Genomic DNA, 22127 nt, shown 5'->3' with positions numbered 1-22127 from the left:
GGAGCGTCCAAGCTGCTGTAGCTGCTGACCAGCCCAGAGCAGCACTGAATTCAACACAGGCATTTCAACACTGGTGCCTCTTGGCCTGGGGACAGGCTTTGCCAGGTGCCCTGGTGCTGGTGACAACCTGACAGCAGTCACACCTGCTCCTCAGTGGGCTGGGAGGTGCTCAGCAACCTGTGCACAGGGTCAGGCCACATCTTGGTTTCAAGTTATGAACAGTAACGTGAAATTGTTCTAAGTAAAGAAAGTTGGGTTTTGCCTCAAACACCAGGTTTATTTATTTACCACCTGTAGCCCCATTTCATCTTTGGTTTCTGCAGCTTTCTAGCACTACCAGAATAATTCCAAGTGGAAGTAAAGGCATGAAAGGGGATTCCAAAAGAAAATATGGGTAAAGTCTGGACCACACACTCCTTTCCACAGCAGCACCCTATGTCAGGACCTGAGGGTAACTGGATAAACAAGATGCAATTTACAGGCTTTACCTGTCACTAACTCTTAACCTAACTTTGTTTTTAAGATTAAACAGACACCTTCTGAATTTTGTTTCCCCAACTAATGAAAGACAGTATAGATTACATTTTCAAAAAGTGCATCTCACTTTGCCTTTTAGACACCATGCCATTTTAAGATGTCTTAAGACTGGGAAATGAAATTTGCCAGTGACCTTTAAAAGGACCACTTGTAGACCCTGGAACAAAAATATTGTAGATCCTTTCAAACTCATGTGATTGCAAGGTAGTGGCTTTTTTCTGTAATCTGCACCAGAGTCTATGATAAACAAACAAACTGAGCTTCTTCATGGAATATAGCACACACACACACCAAAATACTGTGACTCATGAGAAGATAGTATCAAACCAGCAATTTATTGTGTAGTAAATACCCACATCCTGAACTCTTTCTGATCTCTGCTACATCAGCTCAGGGCTAATTAACACAGTGTAGGAATCCATGGCTAGATGGGAGTGAAGCAGCGGGCAGGATAACATACAGGGACATGAGCAACTAAATATGTTTCAGAGCCATTGCATGTTTTGGGAGGATGCTGTGGGCTCCAGGCCTCAGGCTGGGGACAGGTCATCCATTACTTAGTCCTCCTCCTCTCAAGATAGTGCCTGTAAGCAGAAGGATAGCCATGGAGAGAAGCAGGATCACAGGGGTAGTAGTCCTCACAGATCTCCCTCCGAAGTTCCTGTGGCGCCTTATTACGCTCCCTGATCCTGCAAAAATAGGAGAGGTAAGGAGTAAGCACTGTCATCTTAAATATCTGTCTACAGCCCTTTTCTGCCCCACAACCCCGCTCCAGGATTAAAGGTCCATCAACAGATTCCATCATCCAGCTACAAAGACCTTAGCATACCAGCTTCTGTGTTCACCGCACCCCTGGGAGCAATGTGGCTGCAGCAGGAATGTTTTGCCTCCTCACATAACCTTTTATTTCAGGGCTAAGTAGGGTGGTGGGGAAAGGGAGGTGGCTTGTGCCTCAATTTGAGGAAGAGTCCTTCCTCTGCAGTCCTCCCAGCCTGCTGCCTTCAGCTCTTCTGCTCTTCCCCAAAGCCATGCATGGAACAAAGGCCTGAAACAGCCTGCAAAAGGGCCACCCAGTACTGTGAAGGTTTGCCTTGACACCTCGCTAAGACATGATTTCTGTGCTTCAGCCTTTATTTTCATAAGCCCTGCATAAGGCATGAAACCACCTATATCTGCATTTTATAAATGAGGCAAGTTGGCCCCCAGATGGCCCTACGATTTAGAAAAGGTCATGCAAACTCCACATGAGATCTGAGAACTAGATCAAGATCTTTAACAAAGCTTCCCACACTGATTCCTTCTCCTGTTGGTTTTTCCTTCAGACAAATTAAACAGAGCCTTCCCAGCACATGACATGTCCTCAAACACAAGGACTCGCTCTCTGCTGAGTTCTGACCTCTCCCAAGGTTGGGGACTTCACGGGCACCTCACATTGACAGAGGGGCTGAGGCTTCTCAGAAGTCACCGTGGCTTCCACCCCTGGTACTAGCCTGTGCTTGACAGGGAGACACCTCTCCCCACCCCTATCCTCAGTGTCCTGAGGCCATAACGTACCTCTCCTGAGAGATGGCTTGTAGTCTTGCATGAGCTTGTATGAAGTCATAGGCACTTCGCCTGTTGATGAAGGGTCCTGAGAAGGCAAGGCATTGTTCAGAGCAGATAGACACTTTTTCAAGGCCAGATTTCAACAAAAGCTAGCTTCCACATTTATAACCTACTTGTCCACCCTCCCATGCACAGTGAAACCCAGGACCTTTTAATGCTTCCTGCTGCCCACCTTGCTGGTTCATACACAGGCTCTCCCTCTGGCTTGTGCAGCCTGTATGGAAGTGCACACGCTGCTCTCACTCTGCCGTTATTAAAGCCACCCGAGGAAAAGCTACTGTGATTTTTCTGCCACAGCCCTTCTGAGTGAGTGGAACTTTGCCAAGAGGTAGGTGCCAAGCTGTGCAAGACCATGGGGTGTCTGGGCACACTCAGCAGAATTACCAGAATTGTGAAATTACAGGTAAAAACAAGAAGGGCCTCAGTAAATATATCTGCCTCCAAGATTAGGCAGTCACTGAGCAGTCTGTGTGGCAGTTTTGGACTGAGGTGCCTGAAGGCCCCTTCCATCCTTTTTGAAAAACATCACAGTCCTATTGCAGAGTTCAGGAGTCTGTGGATGTCTTTGGTGTTAGATGGCCTGTGTGCCTTTGTTCTTCTGACTAGCTTCTTTGTGAAGTCCTTCTTCCAGATGGTGTATTTTCTTTTTAGTTTTGATCCCTCTGTTCTCAAACCCCTCCAGGATATCACTTGTTCCAGAGTGAGACTCTCCACCCTCTCATGCTCTTCCTGTAACACTAACTCTCTCTTCCAGACAAAGGATCCCTTCTGCCCACACATCCCACCTGCTTCTTCCAAGGTGCTGAGAGTAAGGCTCTCTCTGTCCCTGGGGGAGAACAAATCATGTCACTGCTTTCTGCAGTACCTATTCCCATGCTCATCCCCAGGCTTTTTGAGCAATGTCTTTTTCTAGTATCACTTAACCTTTTTTAGGTGCACTTAGCAGGGATCTGAACTCTGTTTTCCAATTCTCATTATATTCTTTGCAAAACAGTGTTATGCATTTGTGCTCAAACATGTGAAGCCTCTTTTTAACTCTCTTGCTTTTCATCCTGAAATGCCATCACCCAGTAAATTCAATTTCCCTGGACTGAATGGTTCTGCTTATTTAATCCCTACGGTACAAGAATATGATCTTGAGCACACTTCAAATTAAAGAAGATAGTAAAGCAGTTTCTTACTGAAATACTCATGGGATTCCATGCTCTCACGGGACTCTGGGGAAAGAAAGAGTGAAACATGGTAAGACAGAGTATTGATGGGATTCAGAGTCTTTCACACACCACAGGTCAATAGAACACTCACAAATCAGAGAAGCCACATTTTTAGGCACCTGTTTAAAAGGAAGAGAAAGGTATCAGTGGTGTGACCTTGAGGAGTTTTGAGTGTTCAGGAGTTTAGAATGGAGCTATCTGGTGCCTTAGGCAGAACTTCAAGGCTTGTGCTTGGTCTTCCAGTGTGTGATTCTCAAACATAGTTCCTCACCTTCATGTTCCTGACACCACAGTGGCTATGATACCTGCTTACCTTCAAAGCTTGCATGTGTTCTTAGGAAATGGGTTAGTACAATGAGATGTGCTTGACTCTTGCATGAAACAGTATCTTAATCCCATTAGTATGGAACTGTGTGCCTCACAGGAAAAGGGGGCTGATATTACAAAAGGAGAAGGAGAGATCTCCCCATTAACAAGGAAAAAAGTTAAGAATAAGAACTCTTATTGTAGTCCAGACAACAGAGGGACAAAAAGAAGAGCAGTCTGCAAGGTGAACTGGAATAGAGAGGAAGAGGTTGAAGCATCCTAGACCACAAGCCACAATACCTGGAACTGACATGTCTGGAGCAGGGCTAGGAGGATCTGATACAAGGGCAAGAAAGCAGGTAAGAGATCAAGTTAAGGAGAAAGAAGACACAAAGTCGAGTAGAAACCATCTGAACAGATCCAAAAATGTCTACAGGTTTATTGTAGTTATCACTCTACCCAGTAAAAAAGGTCACCTACCATAGCAAGTAGTAGCCATCACCAAGATAGCCAGGACCATAAGGATGATGAGAGTGCGCATTGTGCCAGTGCAGGGAGGAATTTCTCACTGTCTCTCTCTCTGTGTCTTCCTTCCTCTCTTCCCACTGAGGGCAGCTGGAGATTCTGGGTTGCCTGCAAAATTAGCAGTGGAACACTTCTTATGAAAACAGAGCCAGGAGGGGGCCCACGAAGAGCCTGGGGAAGGCGATGGCTGGCTGGTATACACTCTTTATGGAGCCATTACAGAACATCCTCTGTTAGCAGATTGAATCAGGTTTCGGGAAGGAGAGGGCATGCCCCCTTCCTCTCCCAGTTCAGGGCTGGGGGCCATAATTCACAGGCAAACATGTCACTAGCACTCCATGCTCAGAAAAGCTGGCTGCGCAAGTGGAAGGAATTTCAGGGGCTGCTGGGGGCCCGGAGGGAGAGGTGTGTGCTGATTTCAAATGTAAATGTTTGCCTTTCTAATTTTTCCTCTGATCTGCTTTCTTTGCCCTTGCCAACCTCTGTCTGGATACACCCAGGCCAAACCATTCTGGCTGTTTTGCCAATGGAGACATGCAGAATGAGGCTTCAAACACTCCCTCCCCACTTGGTCCCCCTCCTGCTAGTTGGCCCCTGCTGTGGTTCCAGCCTGTCAATTTTTCAGAAGAGGAATCCAGCCCTACTGTCCCTTCCCCTTTCCTACTTTACTGCCTCAGGAGTGACAAGCAGTAACCTAGAAGGATCCCTTCTGCTGGAAGTATCATAATTTTTGCATTGATATGACAGCAGCACCCAGAACTCTGTCTCTACATGTCCTCACTGTGGTCCTGACCCTATACTGTTCTTCCAGCCTAAGGGACAACATCTTGGTGAAGGCAGAGGTAACCATATCTCTCAGGACTGCTGCCTCTCTGGTATAGCACTAACAGTCCTCATCCCACTGGGCAGTGAAGTCAGGTGTCAATGCAAGATTTTTCAGCTGGGATTAATCTCCCAGGCCAGCAGTCTCTGAAAGCATTACCTTGCCTTCTAGCACCTAAAGAGCTTGTCTGGAACTAATATCATGGACAGCAGCAATGGACAAAACATGGGGTGTTCCCCTCTTCAGCTCTGTGGTACAGTAGGAGGGAGTGAAAGAAGAATGAAGGAGTTACAGAGATGGCCATGCATGCTGGGTGAAAAACAAAGGGGAGTAGTTTGCTAGAGGCAAGGCAGGGAGGGAAGGTGGATACCCAGTGCCTGCCAGCCCTCCCCCATGGCATTGGTGGGTCTGGAACCATGTATATTGCCTGAGGATGAGCCAAGGGCACAGACATAAGCATTGTTATGTCTGATCCAAGCTGTGGTGACTGCCCGTTTTGTTCATGCTTACATGCAGGCATCAGGATTTCTCACTGACAAGGTGTAGACTGAGTGCACTCTGGGTGCAGGCCATTCCCCCCAAGCCAGTGTGGTGTTATCACTGCTGTCACCTGCAGAGGCCAGTCTGGGGAGGATGCTGCAGGTGACACAGCCAAGAACTACAGGAACAGCTAGCTGGAGCCTAGCACTTCCCCAATGGGGAGTGAAAGTTCAGTGGAGCAAAACTGCTCTGGGCTTTACAACTTACCCTTTCAATGCCAAACTTATGGCTCTTGCCTGAAGCCTTTGGTCACTGGGAGAGAAAATGAGCAGGGCCTTCAACTTCAGACCAAAAAGAAAGAATTGCTTTTCTTCCCCATTATCCTGCCCCACATGGAAAGCAGCTCAGTCCTGCACCATGTATGCCCCCCATACCATCCACATCCTGCCAGTTCAGTGCTCAGACTGAGATAAGTAGGAAAAATAGGTTGTGCTGGGGCAAAACCCAGAAGTCTACTATAGACACAAGGTCAGAGGAGAACTGAGACTTTTCTGCTGTCCCTCTGTGCCCTGCCACTCCGTCTCTTTAAGGGAATTCTCTGCTCCAGGATTGTTTGCATTCTTTAGAGCCCACGGTTTTGGAGTTCATGTTGAATGTGGATTTTATCTGCTTCCTGAATGTCTTGTACACTCTGGGAGTTTGTGGGATCTGCCAAGAAAGGGAGGCTTGAGGGAGAGGCTGGAGGAAAGACCCCAGCAGGAAAGCAGTGGAATACAGAGAGGAGGATGTTGGGAGTACTTTGGAATGAAGGTGAGGCTGCTGAGTGGGAAACTCCAATGCACATTCCAGCCAAACCCTCTTTATTTACCTGCTTTCACTCAGGGCACAGCACAATGCTCCCTGGAATACTCTGCTCCCATTTCAGAGGGCTCTGATCCCAGGATGCCTGAGCATCCCCTGCCATCAACCACAGAAGAGCCACAAACACCACTTTAACCCAAATGTTTCATTTTTCACCTCAGAGGCCATGCATTTTCCAAGGGATTAATGAACATGCTGACTACACAGCCCTATACCAACAAATCTCCTTTGGGGAACACTTTCCCTTTCAAAAGCACTTCTTTTCGCTCTTCCTGCACTCAATACTTCTCCAGCACATATCTCCCCTCCCCAGTATCATTGGATTGTCCCCTGAGGTAACACACCATGAAGCATAGTGAGCCCACTCCCCCTGCTTTCTAGCAGCATTCCCTAGTTAGAAATTCAAAAAGAGAAGCTAAGATGAATTGCCTGCAAATTCCAGGGAAATATCCACAGTCCCCCAAATAAAGGGTAGATCAGAAAATCAGTCCTCTGGCCTGTCTTCTGCTAGAGAGGAGAATCACAATAATTCACACGCCATAGCAACCACTCCTAACATTCTGCAGCTGTGAAGCACCGGCAAGATATTAATAATGAGCAGCCATCCAAGAAAAGCAAGGCAGTCCCTGCATACTCACTAAGCTGTCACTTCCCCGCCAGCCTGTAGCTCTTGCCTGAAGGGGCAGCTCTCCCAGCGTCCTGGACCCTGGACTGAAGAAGAGGGGCCCTTTATTTATTAGCCTCAATCAGTGACTCCTCCCCTCTTCTGTCTCCCACTCTTGATCCACCCCCAAGCTACCACCTTCTCTGCCAAAAACACCTTCTGCCCACAATCAGGAAACCAACAGTCACATTGAACTGAGCCAAGAGGGAGGGGAGAGAACCAGAACAGACACCAGGGGCTACTGGGGTCATCACCACATCCAGGCTGCCTTCCTGTGCCCAGAAGCAGGGAGTGGGCACAGGTCTGAGGACAAGCTTGAGTCTCGTTCCCTGCAGCAAGACACTTCCCCCTCCAAACCCTCCTTCCCTGGCTATGCTCTAACTAGAGCTGCACTGCTGGCCAGGGCACCTTCTTCCATGGGGAGCAGGAGGCTAGGAGCCTTCTTCCATCTCCTTTCATGCTCCTTTTGCAACTGTCTGTTCCTCCCTCTTAATGGCAGGCTGAAAACTCACGTAACAAAAGTGTCTGCTTTTAGAGGCAGCTCTGAAACCTCCAAAAGTGACAAACCTTTTGTGGCAAAGAGCTGGCGTGCACAAACCCAAGCCCCTGAAAGGTGCCCTCACTGCTCAGATCAGACTCACAGCAGTGCTGGACAACGTGTCAGACAACCCAGGATATGCACTTGTGCTTGCCGGGCTGGGTTATTGGGCTTCTGGCCCTGCTTGCACCTGAGCCAAGAGCACAAGTGCACCATGCTGGGATGATGAACCCATGCAAGTAGCAACCTGCATCAGTGCTCCCTCACTTAGCAGAGAACTGTGCCCAGTGCATTCTTGGCATGGGTGCTGGCATAATGTCCCACCCTTCAGTAAGGGCAGGCAAAGCCTGATGGTCTGAGCTCAGCAGGAGTGAGGTAGGAGGGATGACCAGCTGCAGAATCAGTGGCTCAGGACATTAAGTGAGAAAACCCATCACATCTATTCACTAACCAAACAACTGGTGAGTGTGGCTTGTCTGGTCTTAGGCTTACATCCTTGGTTGCAAAATGAAAATGATAGTATAACCATGGAGTTAAAGAACCACCAAATTATTGGGACAGAGGTGGGATTTGCTGTGCTTGTATAGGACACATTGTCACCTTAGAGCTGACATGCATTTTTTGATCTATGTACTTTTGCCTGGTTCCCAAAGAACAGTGAGGGGCTCCTGTCCAAGGGTGGGATCTTTAGCTCCTACAGTGCTTGATAAGTTTGGGAAAGTTCAGACTTACCTGTGGCAACAAGGTACCACATAGCACGTACCCTTGTACAAGCAGCTTTTGGCCTTCAGAACCTGAGAACAGCAATCCTGAGCTTTCCTGAAGGTATAGGACACATGGTCATGAGCCGCCTTTGAAAGTCAATACAAACAGGAGGATATTTCTTGCCCTCTTCTACCACCTTTCAGGGACAGCTGAATATTCAGCTCTATGACATGCTGAACACTGAAAGAAATCAGGACTCAGAAGATCTGGTCACACTCATCTGTCTACATATTGGAAAAGCCTTGGCTCCTGTGCCATCTGGCAAGTTTTTGCTGAAGTTGGCAAAAATGGGCATTAAAGCCAAAATTGTGAGATGGTAAAGAACCAGACAAATGGGGCAGAAGCTTGAGCAGCGGAAAGGGGAAATGTTCAGAGATTACTAATTGAATTTCTCTTGGGACTAGCTTTACTGAATAATTCCATTAATGACTGGCTTAAAATGGGAATACTTGTGGAGGAAGTTTGTTTATAACACAAAGCATGAAAGCAACATCAGTGCAAAGGAGGTCTGAGACCTCATACAGGAGTAGAAAGGTGACCTTGAAAGCTGGAGTAACAGAAACAGAGTAATATGCTGTAGCATAAAGTCAAGGTCTTCCATGGGGATTAGCTGTAAGAATCCTTCTGTAAATTAAAAGCTTATAAACTGGAAGTAAACAGGGAACAAAAGTAACAACTGTGACCCAGAGGTGATCACAGAATACTGATTCTGAGATGTCTACTGAGAATGTGCCAGCAGAGATGGGCACCTGTTAGTGCCACTGGATAAAGATATCAGTGGGACCTCAGCAGGAGTCCTCTGCGTGGCTCAGGTCACCCATGTTCATGGAAGAAGAATTCCTGTGGGAAGTGGTATAGGTGAGGACTAATAAGGCGAGGTGAGTTGCAGTCATCCCCAAAATGACAGATCTTCTCACCATAGACTGTGGGAGTCACCAAACCTCTCCTTCCCTGGGCTGTCCACAAGGCTTTTCCAGTAGACCAATGGACTGGCAATTAGGTGTTGTTTCCAGTACTCCTCCAGGGGCTGTTGCAGAGCCCACAGCTCTCATGTTTAGGAAAATTCTCATTTCTAGCCTCTTTAGGGTCTTAATCCATATCCATGTGTCCCTCACCAAGTGCCCAGCTCATGCTAGGAAGGTTTAAGCAGAGTCACTGAGCACTGCAGCAAGGGAATAGACCCTATCAGCTCTGTCACAGGGGAGGGTTTCCAAGCCCAAGTTGTCCAGAGTATCAAGTAACTGGACTCACCAATCTGGACAGCCCTTTCCAAGCTTGCTCTTGTGTTTCAGGATGTAAGTTAGTCAACCACCACACGATCTGTGGCTTAGGAAGCGATTTCTCAACATGATAAACAAGTGCTTTTTGGAACAACTAGTTCTACAGCACATGAGAAAACAAGACTATTTTTATTTTTTCATTTCGTCCTAAGTAATACCTAGGAACTGATCCAAGAAGCAAGTGTAATTGAGCCACTAAGTAGCAGTGTCCGAGTATCCATAATATAATTAAAGTCAACAACCTCATGGAATAAATCGTGCTGAAAAGCAGCATACTGACACTAAGCTTTAGAAAGCAAGATGTTTTTTAAACACAGGAGCTAGTCAAAAGACTGTGAAATAAAAATAAATGGAACACATTACAGACATTTAAAGAACTTTATATATATATATCTGAACATGTCTTAGCTCTGGCAGCAAACTCACGCAGCTACTCAAAATTAACCCTAAAACTAGTTCAATAGATAGTTCAACCTGGGAAAAACACAGATTTAAACATTTCAAAACTAGATTTAAAATGTTCCAAATATTAAAAGAAAAGGGGAGCACAGAAACAGGAGAAATCCAGTTTCACAACAATCAAACAATTTTTTCCCCCCAAAATAACTTAAATTATTAATTTTCATGTCATTGGTGGGGTGGTGAGAAGAGTAAATTTGTAACAAATAAGTGGCTCTTTTTCCCTAAAAATATTTAAGCGCATATCTTTGATATTTGTTTCCACCTTTCCCGAGAAGAATTTTGCCACCAGCATTACAGCTTTGTGCAAAAATAAGTTTCTAGTGCAAAACTACGCATTGGTTCTAATCGAAACTTCTTCTAACAAAGTGAATCCATGTATAGTCTTATGAGTATTGTAGAAACCATTCTCAGAAGATTACAGATAGTGTCCGTTTTCTGTGGCTGAGGAAGGTTCCCATGCCAGCTCACAGCTATTTTCTTTCATGCTTCTTCCAGTGTTTTGGACCAGGGTGCATTTCAGAAACTCCCCTTTTCATCCTACACAATGAATTCCAATGACTTTCCCCTGCCCGTGGTTGTGGAACACACCTGTACATTCAGCCTGATGGGCATCACTCTGGGCTCTGGGATAACTGGTTGCTCTGTATCACAGTGCCAAGGAGCAGGAGTGAAATTAAACACCATCAAACGGTCCAGATCCTTCCTCCCTGACAAAAGCCAGATGGTGAGAGGATAATTCTTCTTCCACCTGCAGTATCCTACATAATTTGACCCTGTCTCCACGTTAGCCATGACCACAAGGAGAAGTTTCCAACTGGTAAACTGTGGGGTTTGTTTGGCTGGTTGATTGGTTGGTAGATTGGAGAGGGGTTTAGCCACTATATTCAGTTGGTGGTGGCAAATGTTTAATCTATTGAAATTCAGAGATCAGTGGTAAGATACAACCTCACAGTCATGGCCTATAGAGTTGTGATCCCTGATGTTACTCCTCGTAATAATCCATCAGACTTCAAAATGAAGTCCAGTGGCCTGGAAAAATCACAGTCTGGGTATAAATAAAGGAGCATTTGGGGTCAGCAGTACAGCTCAATAAGAACTCATTGCTCTCCATTTCTGCTTGCTGCAAAAAGTGAGCCTGGCTCAGTCCTTCAACTCCAGTACTCAGCACTCTTCTCCATGGGATATCATTGCATTACTTTAAAGCCTGACTCTCTCCAGCCAAGATTTCCTAGAACAGCTGTGTTTGGCTGAAACAGTGAAAAAAAAGATTACTGGTAACGGGAAGTTCATGAGCACAGAAGACTAAAATTTCACAGACAACAAACCAAGGTTATTTAATTCACTGAATAAAGCAACCAAAGCATTCAGGGCTAAGACCTAACTGTCACTTCATTTGGCTTCCCCTCCACCCACCCACGTATGTCCACGTACACTGATCAGCCTAGTTCTGTTGCTGTCTGGGAAGGAAGGGAGAGGATAACGCTAATATTATTTGGATATTGAAAAAATTGGCAGAGGCTACTGTGTAGGGATTAAACAATCCATATAAGTAACTAGAATTGCTTGAACTTCAAGTATCCTATGAAAAATGAAGCAAGCAAAAAGTCTGAACTCTTACTATGAAAACAGCATGCTTCTGGGAAGCACTCTTATGGGAAAGGGGAGCAGAAATCTTTCTTCCTTTTCCACCCTCATGCCCCTCACTTCACCACGAGCACAAAAATGTCCTGACCTGATTCATTCTTTTGGGTCAGATAAGGTTTACCCGCCTTACTTCCTGTCCAGACAGGCAGAATGATTAGAAAGCAGCTGTGGTTTCACTCTTCTCATCCATCTGGTAAACAAAAAATAACAATAATGCCTCTTTTTTCAACAACAAACTTAGCTCCAAACCTGCCAGTCCTTGTGAAGCCAAGATTGGAATGAAAGATTTCTGTTCTGTCTGTCTTGAACGCAGCAGGCCACTGAAATATTTACAAGCATCCCTGTAGTGTTATATATGTTTCTTTGTTCTGTCTTGGATTCAGTATCTACAGTATCATAAATTTTGTGTTTATTAGGTAAATAACTTTTTCTGTGGCACACCAAGCCCCTGGTCTTGGCCTCTGTTTTCAATATTTGATAGAGTTCAAAGGAAGGCTAGAGGGTGGGGGAAAATGCATGATACCCAGCTAATTGTGAAATGCTGTTTGTAGCAAGAAGAAAGACATTCTTATTCCTTAAAGCACGAAATCTGATTACTCTTATCTTGCTGTGCATAACTACAAATTATATTAATGTTCCTAACATCACATGCTAGCCAAGTCATTTGACTTGATGACCTTCCTTAGTAATGAATTTCACACGCTAATTATATGCTTTTTGGATACATGTTTATGGTTTATTTGTATTAAATTTGACAATTGGTTATTTTTGCTAAGAAATTTCATGTTCCCATAAAGCACAGAAGAATTTTTAAAGGAGAAGGAAAGATAAATCAGATCATTTTTTATTGCTTTTCAATTAGTATTTCCTTCTTCCTAAAATGGCATTGAAGTCCAGAAGTCACCGCTTTACCAGGGATGTCTTTGTCATTAGTGGTCATAATTTCCTTTAAATTATTAAAAAAACAATAAGAATAGTAAAAACGGAGAACAAAGAAGAGGTCAGGGTGTGGAAGCAATGGGAAGAAAGGCATAAGAAGGGCTACAAAAACAGCACATATTGATGGCACCTAGATTAGTAGATCATTAAAATCCCAAATATTGACACACCAATCCTCTGGACATCCAGACTGGGAAAAACAAAGCACAGTTTAAAACAAGATATGTCCTTTTTTTAGGACAGGCTTAATGAAAGGAAAAATTCAAACCACTAGAGATGATGGTGATAAATTAAAGAACAAGATTGAAAGATACCTAGATGAAAAGACAAAACACGATGAGGCCTAATGATCCTCAGATATGGGAAAAGATGGAGAGGCAAAAGATCATAGTCACTACCAGGTCTTGAAGGATGCAAAAGATGCATCTAAAATGAGCATATGGTGGTCAAACCAAGAGAAACCCAGGAGACATGATGAGGACTCCAGAGCCCATGCCTTGAAACTTTTATGTGATTGCAAGAAAACCAAATAGTAGGAACAAATGCATCTTGGTGCTTATGAATATGTGGTTATGAAAGTGTTAGTCTGAGTGAGTGAAACCAGTGTGGCTTACAATAAAACAACCTTCCTTTTCTGTAGTGTCTCACATTGACCTCCAATATTGCAACAGTATTTACTACAAAATGAAGTATCAAAAAGTAACATGAAGACATTGTGATGTCCTCAGAATGGAAAAGTCTTCATCCAAAACCATCTCACATCATTCTGCAGCTTGGGCAGTGGTCTGTGTGGTAAAAAACTTCTTTCAGAGCTCTTTCCACTTTGGCTCATGGTCCTTTTAGCTAGACTCTGGGAGAAAACGGATGGCAAAGATGCACAAGAAAAAGAGCAAGGCAGCAGTGCTTCAGGCATGAGGTGACATTCTTGGATTCATAGAATCATAGCATGGTTTAGGTTGGAAGGGGCCTTAAAGGTCATCTAGTTCCAGCCCCCCCGCCATGGGCAGGAACACCTTCTACTAGACCAGGTTGCTCAAAGCCCCATCCAACCCAGCCTCAACATCCTCCCTCACTTGGCTTGGTCAGCGTTGGTTGGGATCTGCTGTGCTGAAACTATCTGCCCTTTTATATCTCCACACATGATAAAGGATGGTATTTTAAGACTCAATACAGGTGCCAAAAATCACATAAAATCACACATATGACTTATAGCATGTATCAGTCCTAGAAGTTGCATAGAGGTTTTTTCCATAGCAGGGCCTTTCTTTAAAGACTCCTGCCAGCAAAGACACTTTTGTCCTTCCTGGGCTTTAATTGATGTTTTTTCCCTCTCTGTTTTAGTGACAGGATCTGTTTACAATACTTCCTGGCACCCATTGGGCTGTATTATTTGAGATTTCTCACTTCTCCCACTTACAGCCATACCTGCACTGGAAAATATTGTTGTACATTTATCAGCAAAAAACACTTCACAAGTCCCATGTTGGGTATACAAGCATTTACAAACCTGCTGGCTGGCTAAGTGTAAGATTAATGAGGACATTTTTTAATACATTTTCCCAAGCAGACGTGGTATGAGAAACTCTGCTGTGCATATGTTATTTACCAAACATCTGTACACATCTGTAGAACAAACCTTCCCCTATGTTACTTGGCCTACCATCTGCCTGTCACTTCAGCTATTTGAGGTAGGCATCTGTCTTTCTAGATGGTCATTTCACTAGTGAACCTACTGAAGGCCGCAAGCCTGGGGCTTGGTGATGACAGATGATGTACAGGCATCCCAAGTTCAACCTTTTTTCAGCCCCTGGAGCTCTTCTGCATTATCTGATATCTCTGGCCCACTCTTCACTATCGCTCTAATGATAATCTGTTGCTGACCTCCAGCAACCATTGCAGACACCAGGCTGCTAAACAGAAATCTGCTGTCATTATGCCTTAGCTGGGGAGATAATGAGATAATAAGAAGATAAGAAAATAATTTATCACAGTGGGCTTGCGCTTCCAGAGAGAGGCACCATCAGTAAAATAGCAGCGGGAATGTTACAAGGAGCTCTTTACGCCCAGTGAAGAAAGAAATCTGCCAGACTGGAGTGACAGCTGAGAGCTTGGCTTTAGCTCCTTCCCTCCTGCCTGAAAGCAAGCACTTGAGATCGCTTTGGTCAGGTTTCTGCCTCCTCCGGGCAGAGGGGACTTAGCCCTGAGGCACAAAGCTGACTTTAAGCTACTGCTGAGCAAAGGGCTTCTGCTGGGTTGCTGCTAAGGCTGTTTCCTGCCCGGTGGCTGCTGTCCTTCATTCCTGCAGCCTTCTGAATCATGTGAGCTCCCTGAAAAGATGTTGGGCTGCGAGAAGGGTTTCTTCTGTGCTGCTGTCCTGCAGCTGGCTGCTGTGGTAACATGAAACCTCAACACCTCAGCCAATGTTCAGCAGTTGCAGTGGAGAAAACTGGCCCAGAAAGCAAGAGAAAAGGGCCCAGGGACTTTCTTGATAGCCACAGGTTGAGATGACCAGCATAAGCTAACTCACATATATGTGTCTGAACTTTATTTCAGCAGGCTTTGATTTTGTTGGGAAATTAAGTTGCTAAATAGGAGTGAAGTAACAATACACCCTTGTGGGCCTGAACAGGTAGCAGAAGATGTGAATTCCAGTTAACTAGATTAAATCCCCATACCAGGGTGTCCAAGGTATCAGCGGGAAAGGAGCCGCAAGCAGGACACTGAGGGCTGCATACAGCAGCAGGGCTTTTCCCCAAGCTAGGGGCAGCTGCATTCCCAGCGTGGAAGAAGGACAAACCTGTCAGTCACCATGTGTTTACAGCAAATACAAAACAAAGTGAATGTCCACATCAGCAGCTCTGGGTGAGGTGAGGATGCTAATACCAGCCACAGGGATCAGCTTGCCCTCCCCAGCCTGCAGAAAAGATGGGCTCATGACCTGCCTTCAGCTGTAGGGTGTGAGGGGGCCTGCCCCACCTGCCACATTGCCGGTGCTCTGAGCTCCCCGCTACTGCTCACTTAAGCACCCCAGCTTCTCCCACAATAGCTGCATGTTTATGTGTCCTCCTGAGCGTCCATTTCTTTTACCTGACCTGCCTTGCTGTCCAGAAACTGAATCAAAAGGCAGAGGGACAGCCAGGGCATACCTCCAGCCCTTTTCTGTCTTTAGGGCTGCTGATGATCATGGTGATGTTGAGCCTGTGACTTGTGCTGGCTCCAGGACTGGGCTCCCAACACTGCAGGGAGATGCAGTGTAATGCAGGAACAGCAGCCCTGGGCAGGAGAGGTGTCAGGCTCCTCGCTCTGCACCTGCTCACCATGCTCCAGCCATGGGGCTGAACAACAGCAGCTATAAACCACAGTCCACAGTCAGCCTCAGCTCCCCCTGTCCCACTCTGCTTTCTCTCCTCTCCATCCTTGCCCCAGTTGGCCAGTGGGATACACTATGGCAGCAGCCCCAGCCCCTTCTCCAGGCTGTCTGTCCCCTCCATCACAGATACGGCACTGCCACCTCCCACCTGCTCCAAGCCCTGTTCTGCCCTGGAGAAAAGCCTGCAGGAGGGTGCCATGGCCAGGGGAGTGTAATGGAGAGGAGCCCCAGTTGCTGGGGAGAGGGGCAGGGGAAGCATCCACAACCAAGCCCAAATGACAGAGCAAAGCAGTTGCCAATAGCAGCTGCACAACCAACCAGCAATCAAACATAGGTCTTGATACCCTGGGGCCCATCTCAGGACTTTGGCACCTCTGCTCTCCATTTGGGAGTGCTTTTGGGGCAGATAACCATGTCATTCCTCTCAGCCCCCTCCTCCTTGCTCTTTTTTGCTGCTTTTGTCAGTGACCTGGGGAACAGGGTCCCTGGAAATTCACTAAGTGGGTTGTGGGGCTGGGGGAAAAGCAAAGGAAGGTGCTTGTCTGGAAATGGAGCCCCCTCCCACACACACCACCCATCCGTGTCATGTTTGTCTGTCACAGGGAAATTCACAGAGACAGATCTAATATATCAAACACAAACAAACCAGCACCAAGCCTTTGGCTGATCATCACAGCTAGAAATAGAAGCCAACCACTATGCAGGGGCTTTAGGTCTGCATGCTGCGTGGATTCCCAGCACAAGGACAGGCGTTCAGCTAACCCCAGCCCAAATCAAAGCAAACACCCCTGCCTGGATTTTCAAGAAGGGGGCACAGAGGTGAGTCAGAGAATGTTGATGCCATTCAAGGCAATGGGCAAGGAGCAGCTCCCAAGCAGCTCATCTTGGGGGGCTTCAGGGTCCCAGCAAGGATGTGAGGGCATGTTACGAGCAAGACCACAGAACCCCTGGCATAACAAACCTAATGATGTAGCTTTTGGGACTTTCCTCCTCTGCCCAACACCTAGTCTTGCAAAACCAGTGGCACCATAATACCTTAGAGACCACTGCCCTGCTGTCAGGTGTGTCTGAGCATTTGGAAGGTGGGATAGGACAAGCAGACACACAAACCATGTAATTTCCGTAGGAACTGCCACAGAAATAATCCAGCCCTACCATGTGAAATGCTGGTAAAGCAGTGTCTCAGGTTCTAAATGTCCTGGATATAGTTATCTTTGCTATTAAAAGAAGGAGGGTTCATTGTCCTAGATCGCAGAGCCAGACCTGCCAAGCAAGGCTCCACTGAAATTTCACTTGCAGGACTCAGAGCCCAAACAGAAGTCTTGGGGTGAACAGGGCCCCCAGGGCAAGGTAGTTAATCTATTCCTTCTTGTTGCTAAAGGCTTGTTTCATCACCACTCTGATGGAGGGTGCCTGGTGGGTTCTCTTTGTTCTCCCTTTGCACGGGGTATTTGTTCTTTATAAAAGCAGGCATCTTCCCTTGGGAGCAGCAGGGTTATGCTTGGGATAGAACTGCCTCCAGAGCATGGGGTAGGCAAAAATAAATAAAATCATAGCAAGGGTCAGAGGGCCTGTCACTTACACAGAAACAGGGAACCAGCAGAGAGGAAGAGAGTGTAGCTAGAGCCAGCACCGTCCTGAAGTCTGAGAAGTGTCATGTGGAGTGGTTTGTACCCTTGAAAGCCTCAATGCTGCTGAACAGACAGCAAGGCAGAAAGAAAAGACTCTGTTTTGGGATACCGAGGACAACCCTAGTGAGATGATTCTTAGATCACCCTACTCCTGGCTGCTTGTCTGTGGAAGGATTGCATCCTTCCGGAGTGTTTTACAGCTCTGTGTGAGTTAACCAGTCATAGCAGAGAACCAAAGATGTGCTGTTTCCATGCTAGGGAACTGCATGACAGAAGACTTTGGAAGACCCATTAATTGTGCCAGCATCCAGACTCCTGGATGACAGGATGGATCTGTGTAAAAAAGGCTGATGACCATTTAAAGATGGTTGATCCTTTGATAATAAGCATCGCTATCTCAGTTATAGCATCAGAAATAGCCTTTCACTTTAACAATCCCTGCCTTTCTGCTACTGTCTTGCCAAGACTAAAATGTACCAAGCAGGGGCTCATTCACATTTTCCCCTCACCTGCCATAGATATTTTTTTTTAATATGCAAAGATATCTTCTTAATATCTTAAGAATAAAGTATTTTAAACAGAATAATTTATACATATTCAGCAATTATTTAAAATTATATTAAAATATTGAATAGGCAAATACAAAATATTTTCTTTACTGACAGAACCTCAAGAGGGGAGAAAGCCTGAAAACATTGCTACAAGATGGAGTCTGAAATCCAGGATGCCCGGGGATCCAAGAGAGCACTGCAACTGCATTGGGAAAGCCACATGGCAAGGGAGCACATTCCCCACTGGCTCACATAGGGATAAGACAGCTGCTTCAGGAGGAAAGCTCTCACTGGCAAGGAGTGAGAGACTGAGTGAAAGCAGTGATCCAGATCCGTTCAGCTTCAGCTGTGCCAAGCTAGAGCAACCAAACAAGGCAGCCCTTGATTCATGGCCAAAGATTGCCATTTTGACTTAAGAAAGTAGCCATTGGGAGTCACAGGGAGATGGAGGGTGAAGAGAAACTGGCCATATGGCTAAGGCTCAGGAAATCTGGATACCGGAGATCTGGATTCTCACTGCAGCTCTGCCCACTGGCCTCCTCAACAATCTGGGATAAGTTACTGTCTTTCTCTTCTGTTTCTCAGCCAAAGAACAGAAATAATTGGCCAAGAAAAATAAAAGTCTTGATCACAAAGGGAAGTCATGAAATAGCCTCGGGTCAACACCCACACTGAATTCCAAAATGCCAAAGAATACTCAGAGCACAACAGATTTATACTGAAAGTATCACGTCTGTATTTTAAAACAGAGTATTGTGGTCATACAGCCCTGTATTATTCAGTGGATAAGAAAACAGATGAACGGTTTTTCTGGAGGTGATTATTCCATTGATTTCAGTGAGTAATAGCAACAAAACAAAAAACAGGGAAACTGCAAGATCCCATCCTTCTTTCCTGATAGCTGATTATCAGATCCAAGGATGTGGCATTTCCCTCTAGCTGCCCACACAGACCAAAGAACTATACTGCACCAATGTTAACTATGTCTTCTGGTACCTATGGAAGTAATGATGTGCTTCTCAGTCCTGTCTGAGAAAGTTACAGAAAACAATACTACTAACACCCCAGCTACCAGATAAAAGGCAAGAAATAATGATGGTGATAAAAGCATTGTACAGCCATGTGACATGAGTGGCATAGACTCACACAAAGCCCCTAACATGAGGATGAAATGTGAACTCTGGCCTAGGAAAAGAGAGAGGTGGGAGACATGAAGGGTATATAATACTCGTAACACAGGGATAAGGAGGAACTTGGAGTGCACACAGAGCCCATGTGTTTAGGCTGGAAAGTGGATGGGTCTGGCTTTTCACCATGTTCATGGACAGGGTGGGGCTCCAGGGGCTGCTGTGATGCACAGAGGATTCAAAGGCTTGAACCCTGGTGAGCATAAGGAGAGAAGGACACAGTGCTGGCTGCAGCCATGATACAGAAGGCAACTCTGCACAGCTGCCACATGTGGAGGCTTAGAGCAGGCAGGGAGGCCGTTATCTATGGGCCTTTCCTCTAATCCAGAGAAATGTACTGCTTTGCAGCTCATGGGACTAGCCTGCCTGCCTGGATTTGTAGGTACATTAGCAGAGAAGGGTGAAATTCAAAGGGGAGAACAAGTACTTTCTTCTTCAGTGTGCATCTTGTGGCTTTGTAGGTTTTTCCACTGAGAATATTCCTCTGAAGTTTCCTTAGTGACTAAGCCAAAATGAGTCAAAGAAGTACTTGATTCACAGCCTCAGAAAAAACACTGCTATGTTCTCCTCTCCATCATTATCAGTTCCCAGAGGTACCCACTCAGCACCTTTCCTCACTGACCCTTGCCTGTCCCTGACCACATCACCCCTTGGGCAAGCACTTTCTTTTTCTAAGACCAGCCTCTGGCTCATCTTTGCCCTGCTCTTTCATGGTCCTGCAAACCACTTCCCCAACTGCATCCTTCAGACAATATTTCCCCCTCCTGTATCAACTGCCCCCACCTCTTTGCTGGCCCATGGGCTGCCATTAGTGGTACTGAGAGGAAGCCATCCTGTGTGGAGGTGCAGAATGACTAAGCCCTGCAGTCCTTCCATCTGCAAAAGAGTGTTGGCTTCTACTGTTGCTGCCCAGATTTATTGGTTCAGCTTCCTTCCAGATGAACAGAGGCATCAGCCAGCCATGCCCTTCCTCCTTTTATTATAAGGAGGACAAGGGTTCCTACAATATCTTACGCTAAATCTTTGCTATGTCCTCCCCCTCCTGGGAACTCACACCCAGCTCAGTGATGGACTTCTGTGCATGAGATCAGATCTGACTTGAGCACCATGAAGTTCATCCTGTGACAGCTATTCTAGTATATAACAGAGAGAGTTTTAAAATTTTTATTCAAAGTTGGCAGGGCCCTGGTGCCTAGCACGGTCCCTAGAAGAAAGGTAGGAGGTTCAGTCCTGCGTGGGGAGCAAGCCAGGCAACCTTGCTGTGCTGGTGGTGGTCCTCTGTGTGTATAAGGCACTGGGGTCACATGCCCTGGAAGGTGTCTCTTCCCTTCATTCTGTCAGTCAGAGGCCTCTCAGCATCTCCCAGCCACTGCCAAGAGCAGGACCACTGCTGACCAAGCAGATCCACATGCAGAAACCAGAGCCCGCTCCTCTTCTTCAGGGCAGATGCAAAGGTTGTTCTGTTCCTTCTCCTGCCAGCCAGACTCCCTGCAGCTCAGCAGACACTCATGGCCAGACCCAGCACTCCATGAGCAGGGGGACTGCAGCAACAAAGCTGAGGCACAGAGATGTTCATATTGAAAGTCTTGGTTCAACCTGCAGCAGACAAGGGCTTGTTCAGAGGTCTAATTCCCTTGCATTCAGCAATGCTCAAAACTTCGGTTTGGGGCCACGCTACACAAAAGGCAGAAAAAAAATTCTGTGCTGAAGAACACAAGTGAGTAGAAATAGCAGTCCCAACAGTTGAGGCACTGCATGTATCCTGTTGAACACTCTCTTTCCCAAACAGCCTTGTTCAACTAATATTCAGCATGATTTACATGAAGATGGCACTGTATCAGCTGCTGGAAAGAGGAGGATAAAAGCAACAGAGAGCTGAACCTTGCTCTGTGGGCCTCAGGACAAAAGAGCAGAAACTCAGCACCAGCTCTTCTCTCAGACCTCTTGCTGCCTGGTGACATCCCTGACCCAGAGTCAGACTCCTAAGGTATGTGCGTATCCAGGAGATTTCTGATGAAAGCTGAATACTGCATGGAGTAACACCCTGCCAACCAGTAGGAAATGCTGAGAAGAGGGTTGTAACATAAACCTGTGCATCTCCAGGCACTTGGAAGTACCAAAGGAAAGTGCCCAAGAGAGTTGAATGATGCCACTAGGACCTGGCAGCTGGTTTCTGCCTGGGGAGGATATGTGGGGAGCACTCCTGAGACCCAGCCCTCACCTCTAAGTTACATTTGCCTATTACATGCCACACACAACAGTTCAGGGGGATAAAATACAAAAATGTTAGTCCCCTTGCCAAACCTCCAGTTCTTTCTAATATTCTGCTCTTAGAGATGTTCAAATTCTTTCTTACCAAAGATGAATGTGAAGTTACATCTTCCACAGTGCACCCAGTTCCATGTTCCCTGGGGTAAGGATGGCAGCTCTTGCATGGCTCCACAGCTTCGCTTTGCTGTCAGGCAGGCTTGGCTGCTATCTTAGCTGGTTTGAATGTCCCTTGAGTCCAGGCACTGCTGCAGAGCCACGGCTCCCACAGCAGAGTATTTCCACAACACTGAGGGGAAAGGGAACCCCCCACACACACACACACATCCTGCCCTCTGTCAGTTTGTATCTAGCACTTCCTCCCCTTGAAAACCAATCCAGCCTCCCCAGCCAGCTCCAGACATCTGGGCCAAGTATGTCACAAATTTGAGTCAGAGATAACACAATGGGGACAAAACCCAAACTAAAACAACAAAG

At 46.2% G+C, this 22127-nt stretch overlaps 2 protein-coding genes across 3 annotated transcripts in view; one reads left to right on the top strand and one right to left on the bottom strand.

The window, feature by feature from the left end:
- The window catches only part of LOC101911108 (histone H2A-IV), a 232107-nt gene that overhangs the window by 165906 nt on the left and 44074 nt on the right, over positions 1 to 22127 (top strand). The gene's annotated exons all lie outside the window — the stretch shown is intronic.
- On the bottom strand, positions 854 to 21890 carry MGP (matrix Gla protein). Of its 2 annotated transcripts, none has more exons than XM_055807345.1 (5): positions 21739 to 21890; positions 4143 to 4295; positions 3324 to 3359; positions 2092 to 2167; positions 854 to 1226 (listed from the first exon to the last, which is right to left on the bottom strand). In XM_055807345.1, the coding sequence occupies exons 2-5, from the start codon at positions 4201 to 4203 to the stop codon at positions 1091 to 1093; spliced, it is 309 nt and encodes a 102-aa protein (XP_055663320.1). In that variant the 5' UTR covers positions 4204 to 4295; positions 21739 to 21890; the 3' UTR covers positions 854 to 1090. The 2 variants fall into 2 exon arrangements, with proteins under 2 accessions (XP_055663320.1, XP_005237418.1); XM_005237361.3 differs by lacking the exon at positions 21739 to 21890 and adding an exon at positions 6990 to 7146.

This window comes from Falco peregrinus, chromosome 6, assembly GCF_023634155.1.
Source record: "Falco peregrinus isolate bFalPer1 chromosome 6, bFalPer1.pri, whole genome shotgun sequence".
Taxonomy (NCBI): domain Eukaryota; kingdom Metazoa; phylum Chordata; class Aves; order Falconiformes; family Falconidae; genus Falco; species Falco peregrinus.
The sequence above is the reverse complement of the archived record's forward strand: the minus strand, read 5'-3'. Positions and strand labels throughout refer to the sequence as shown.

Bases quoted from the DNA above. Each gene is read 5' to 3' on its own strand.
- MGP (XM_055807345.1), bottom strand. From the start codon at position 4,203: ATGCGCACTCTCATCATCCTTATGGTCCTGGCTATCTTGGTGATGGCT. The intron at 2,168-3,323 runs GTAAGAAACTGC...TTGCCTTCTCAG, and splicing joins GGAATCCCATGAGTATTTCA to GACCCTTCATCAACAGGCGA. The intron at 1,227-2,091 runs GTACGTTATGGC...CTATTTTTGCAG, and splicing joins CAAGCCATCTCTCAGGAGAG to GATCAGGGAGCGTAATAAGG.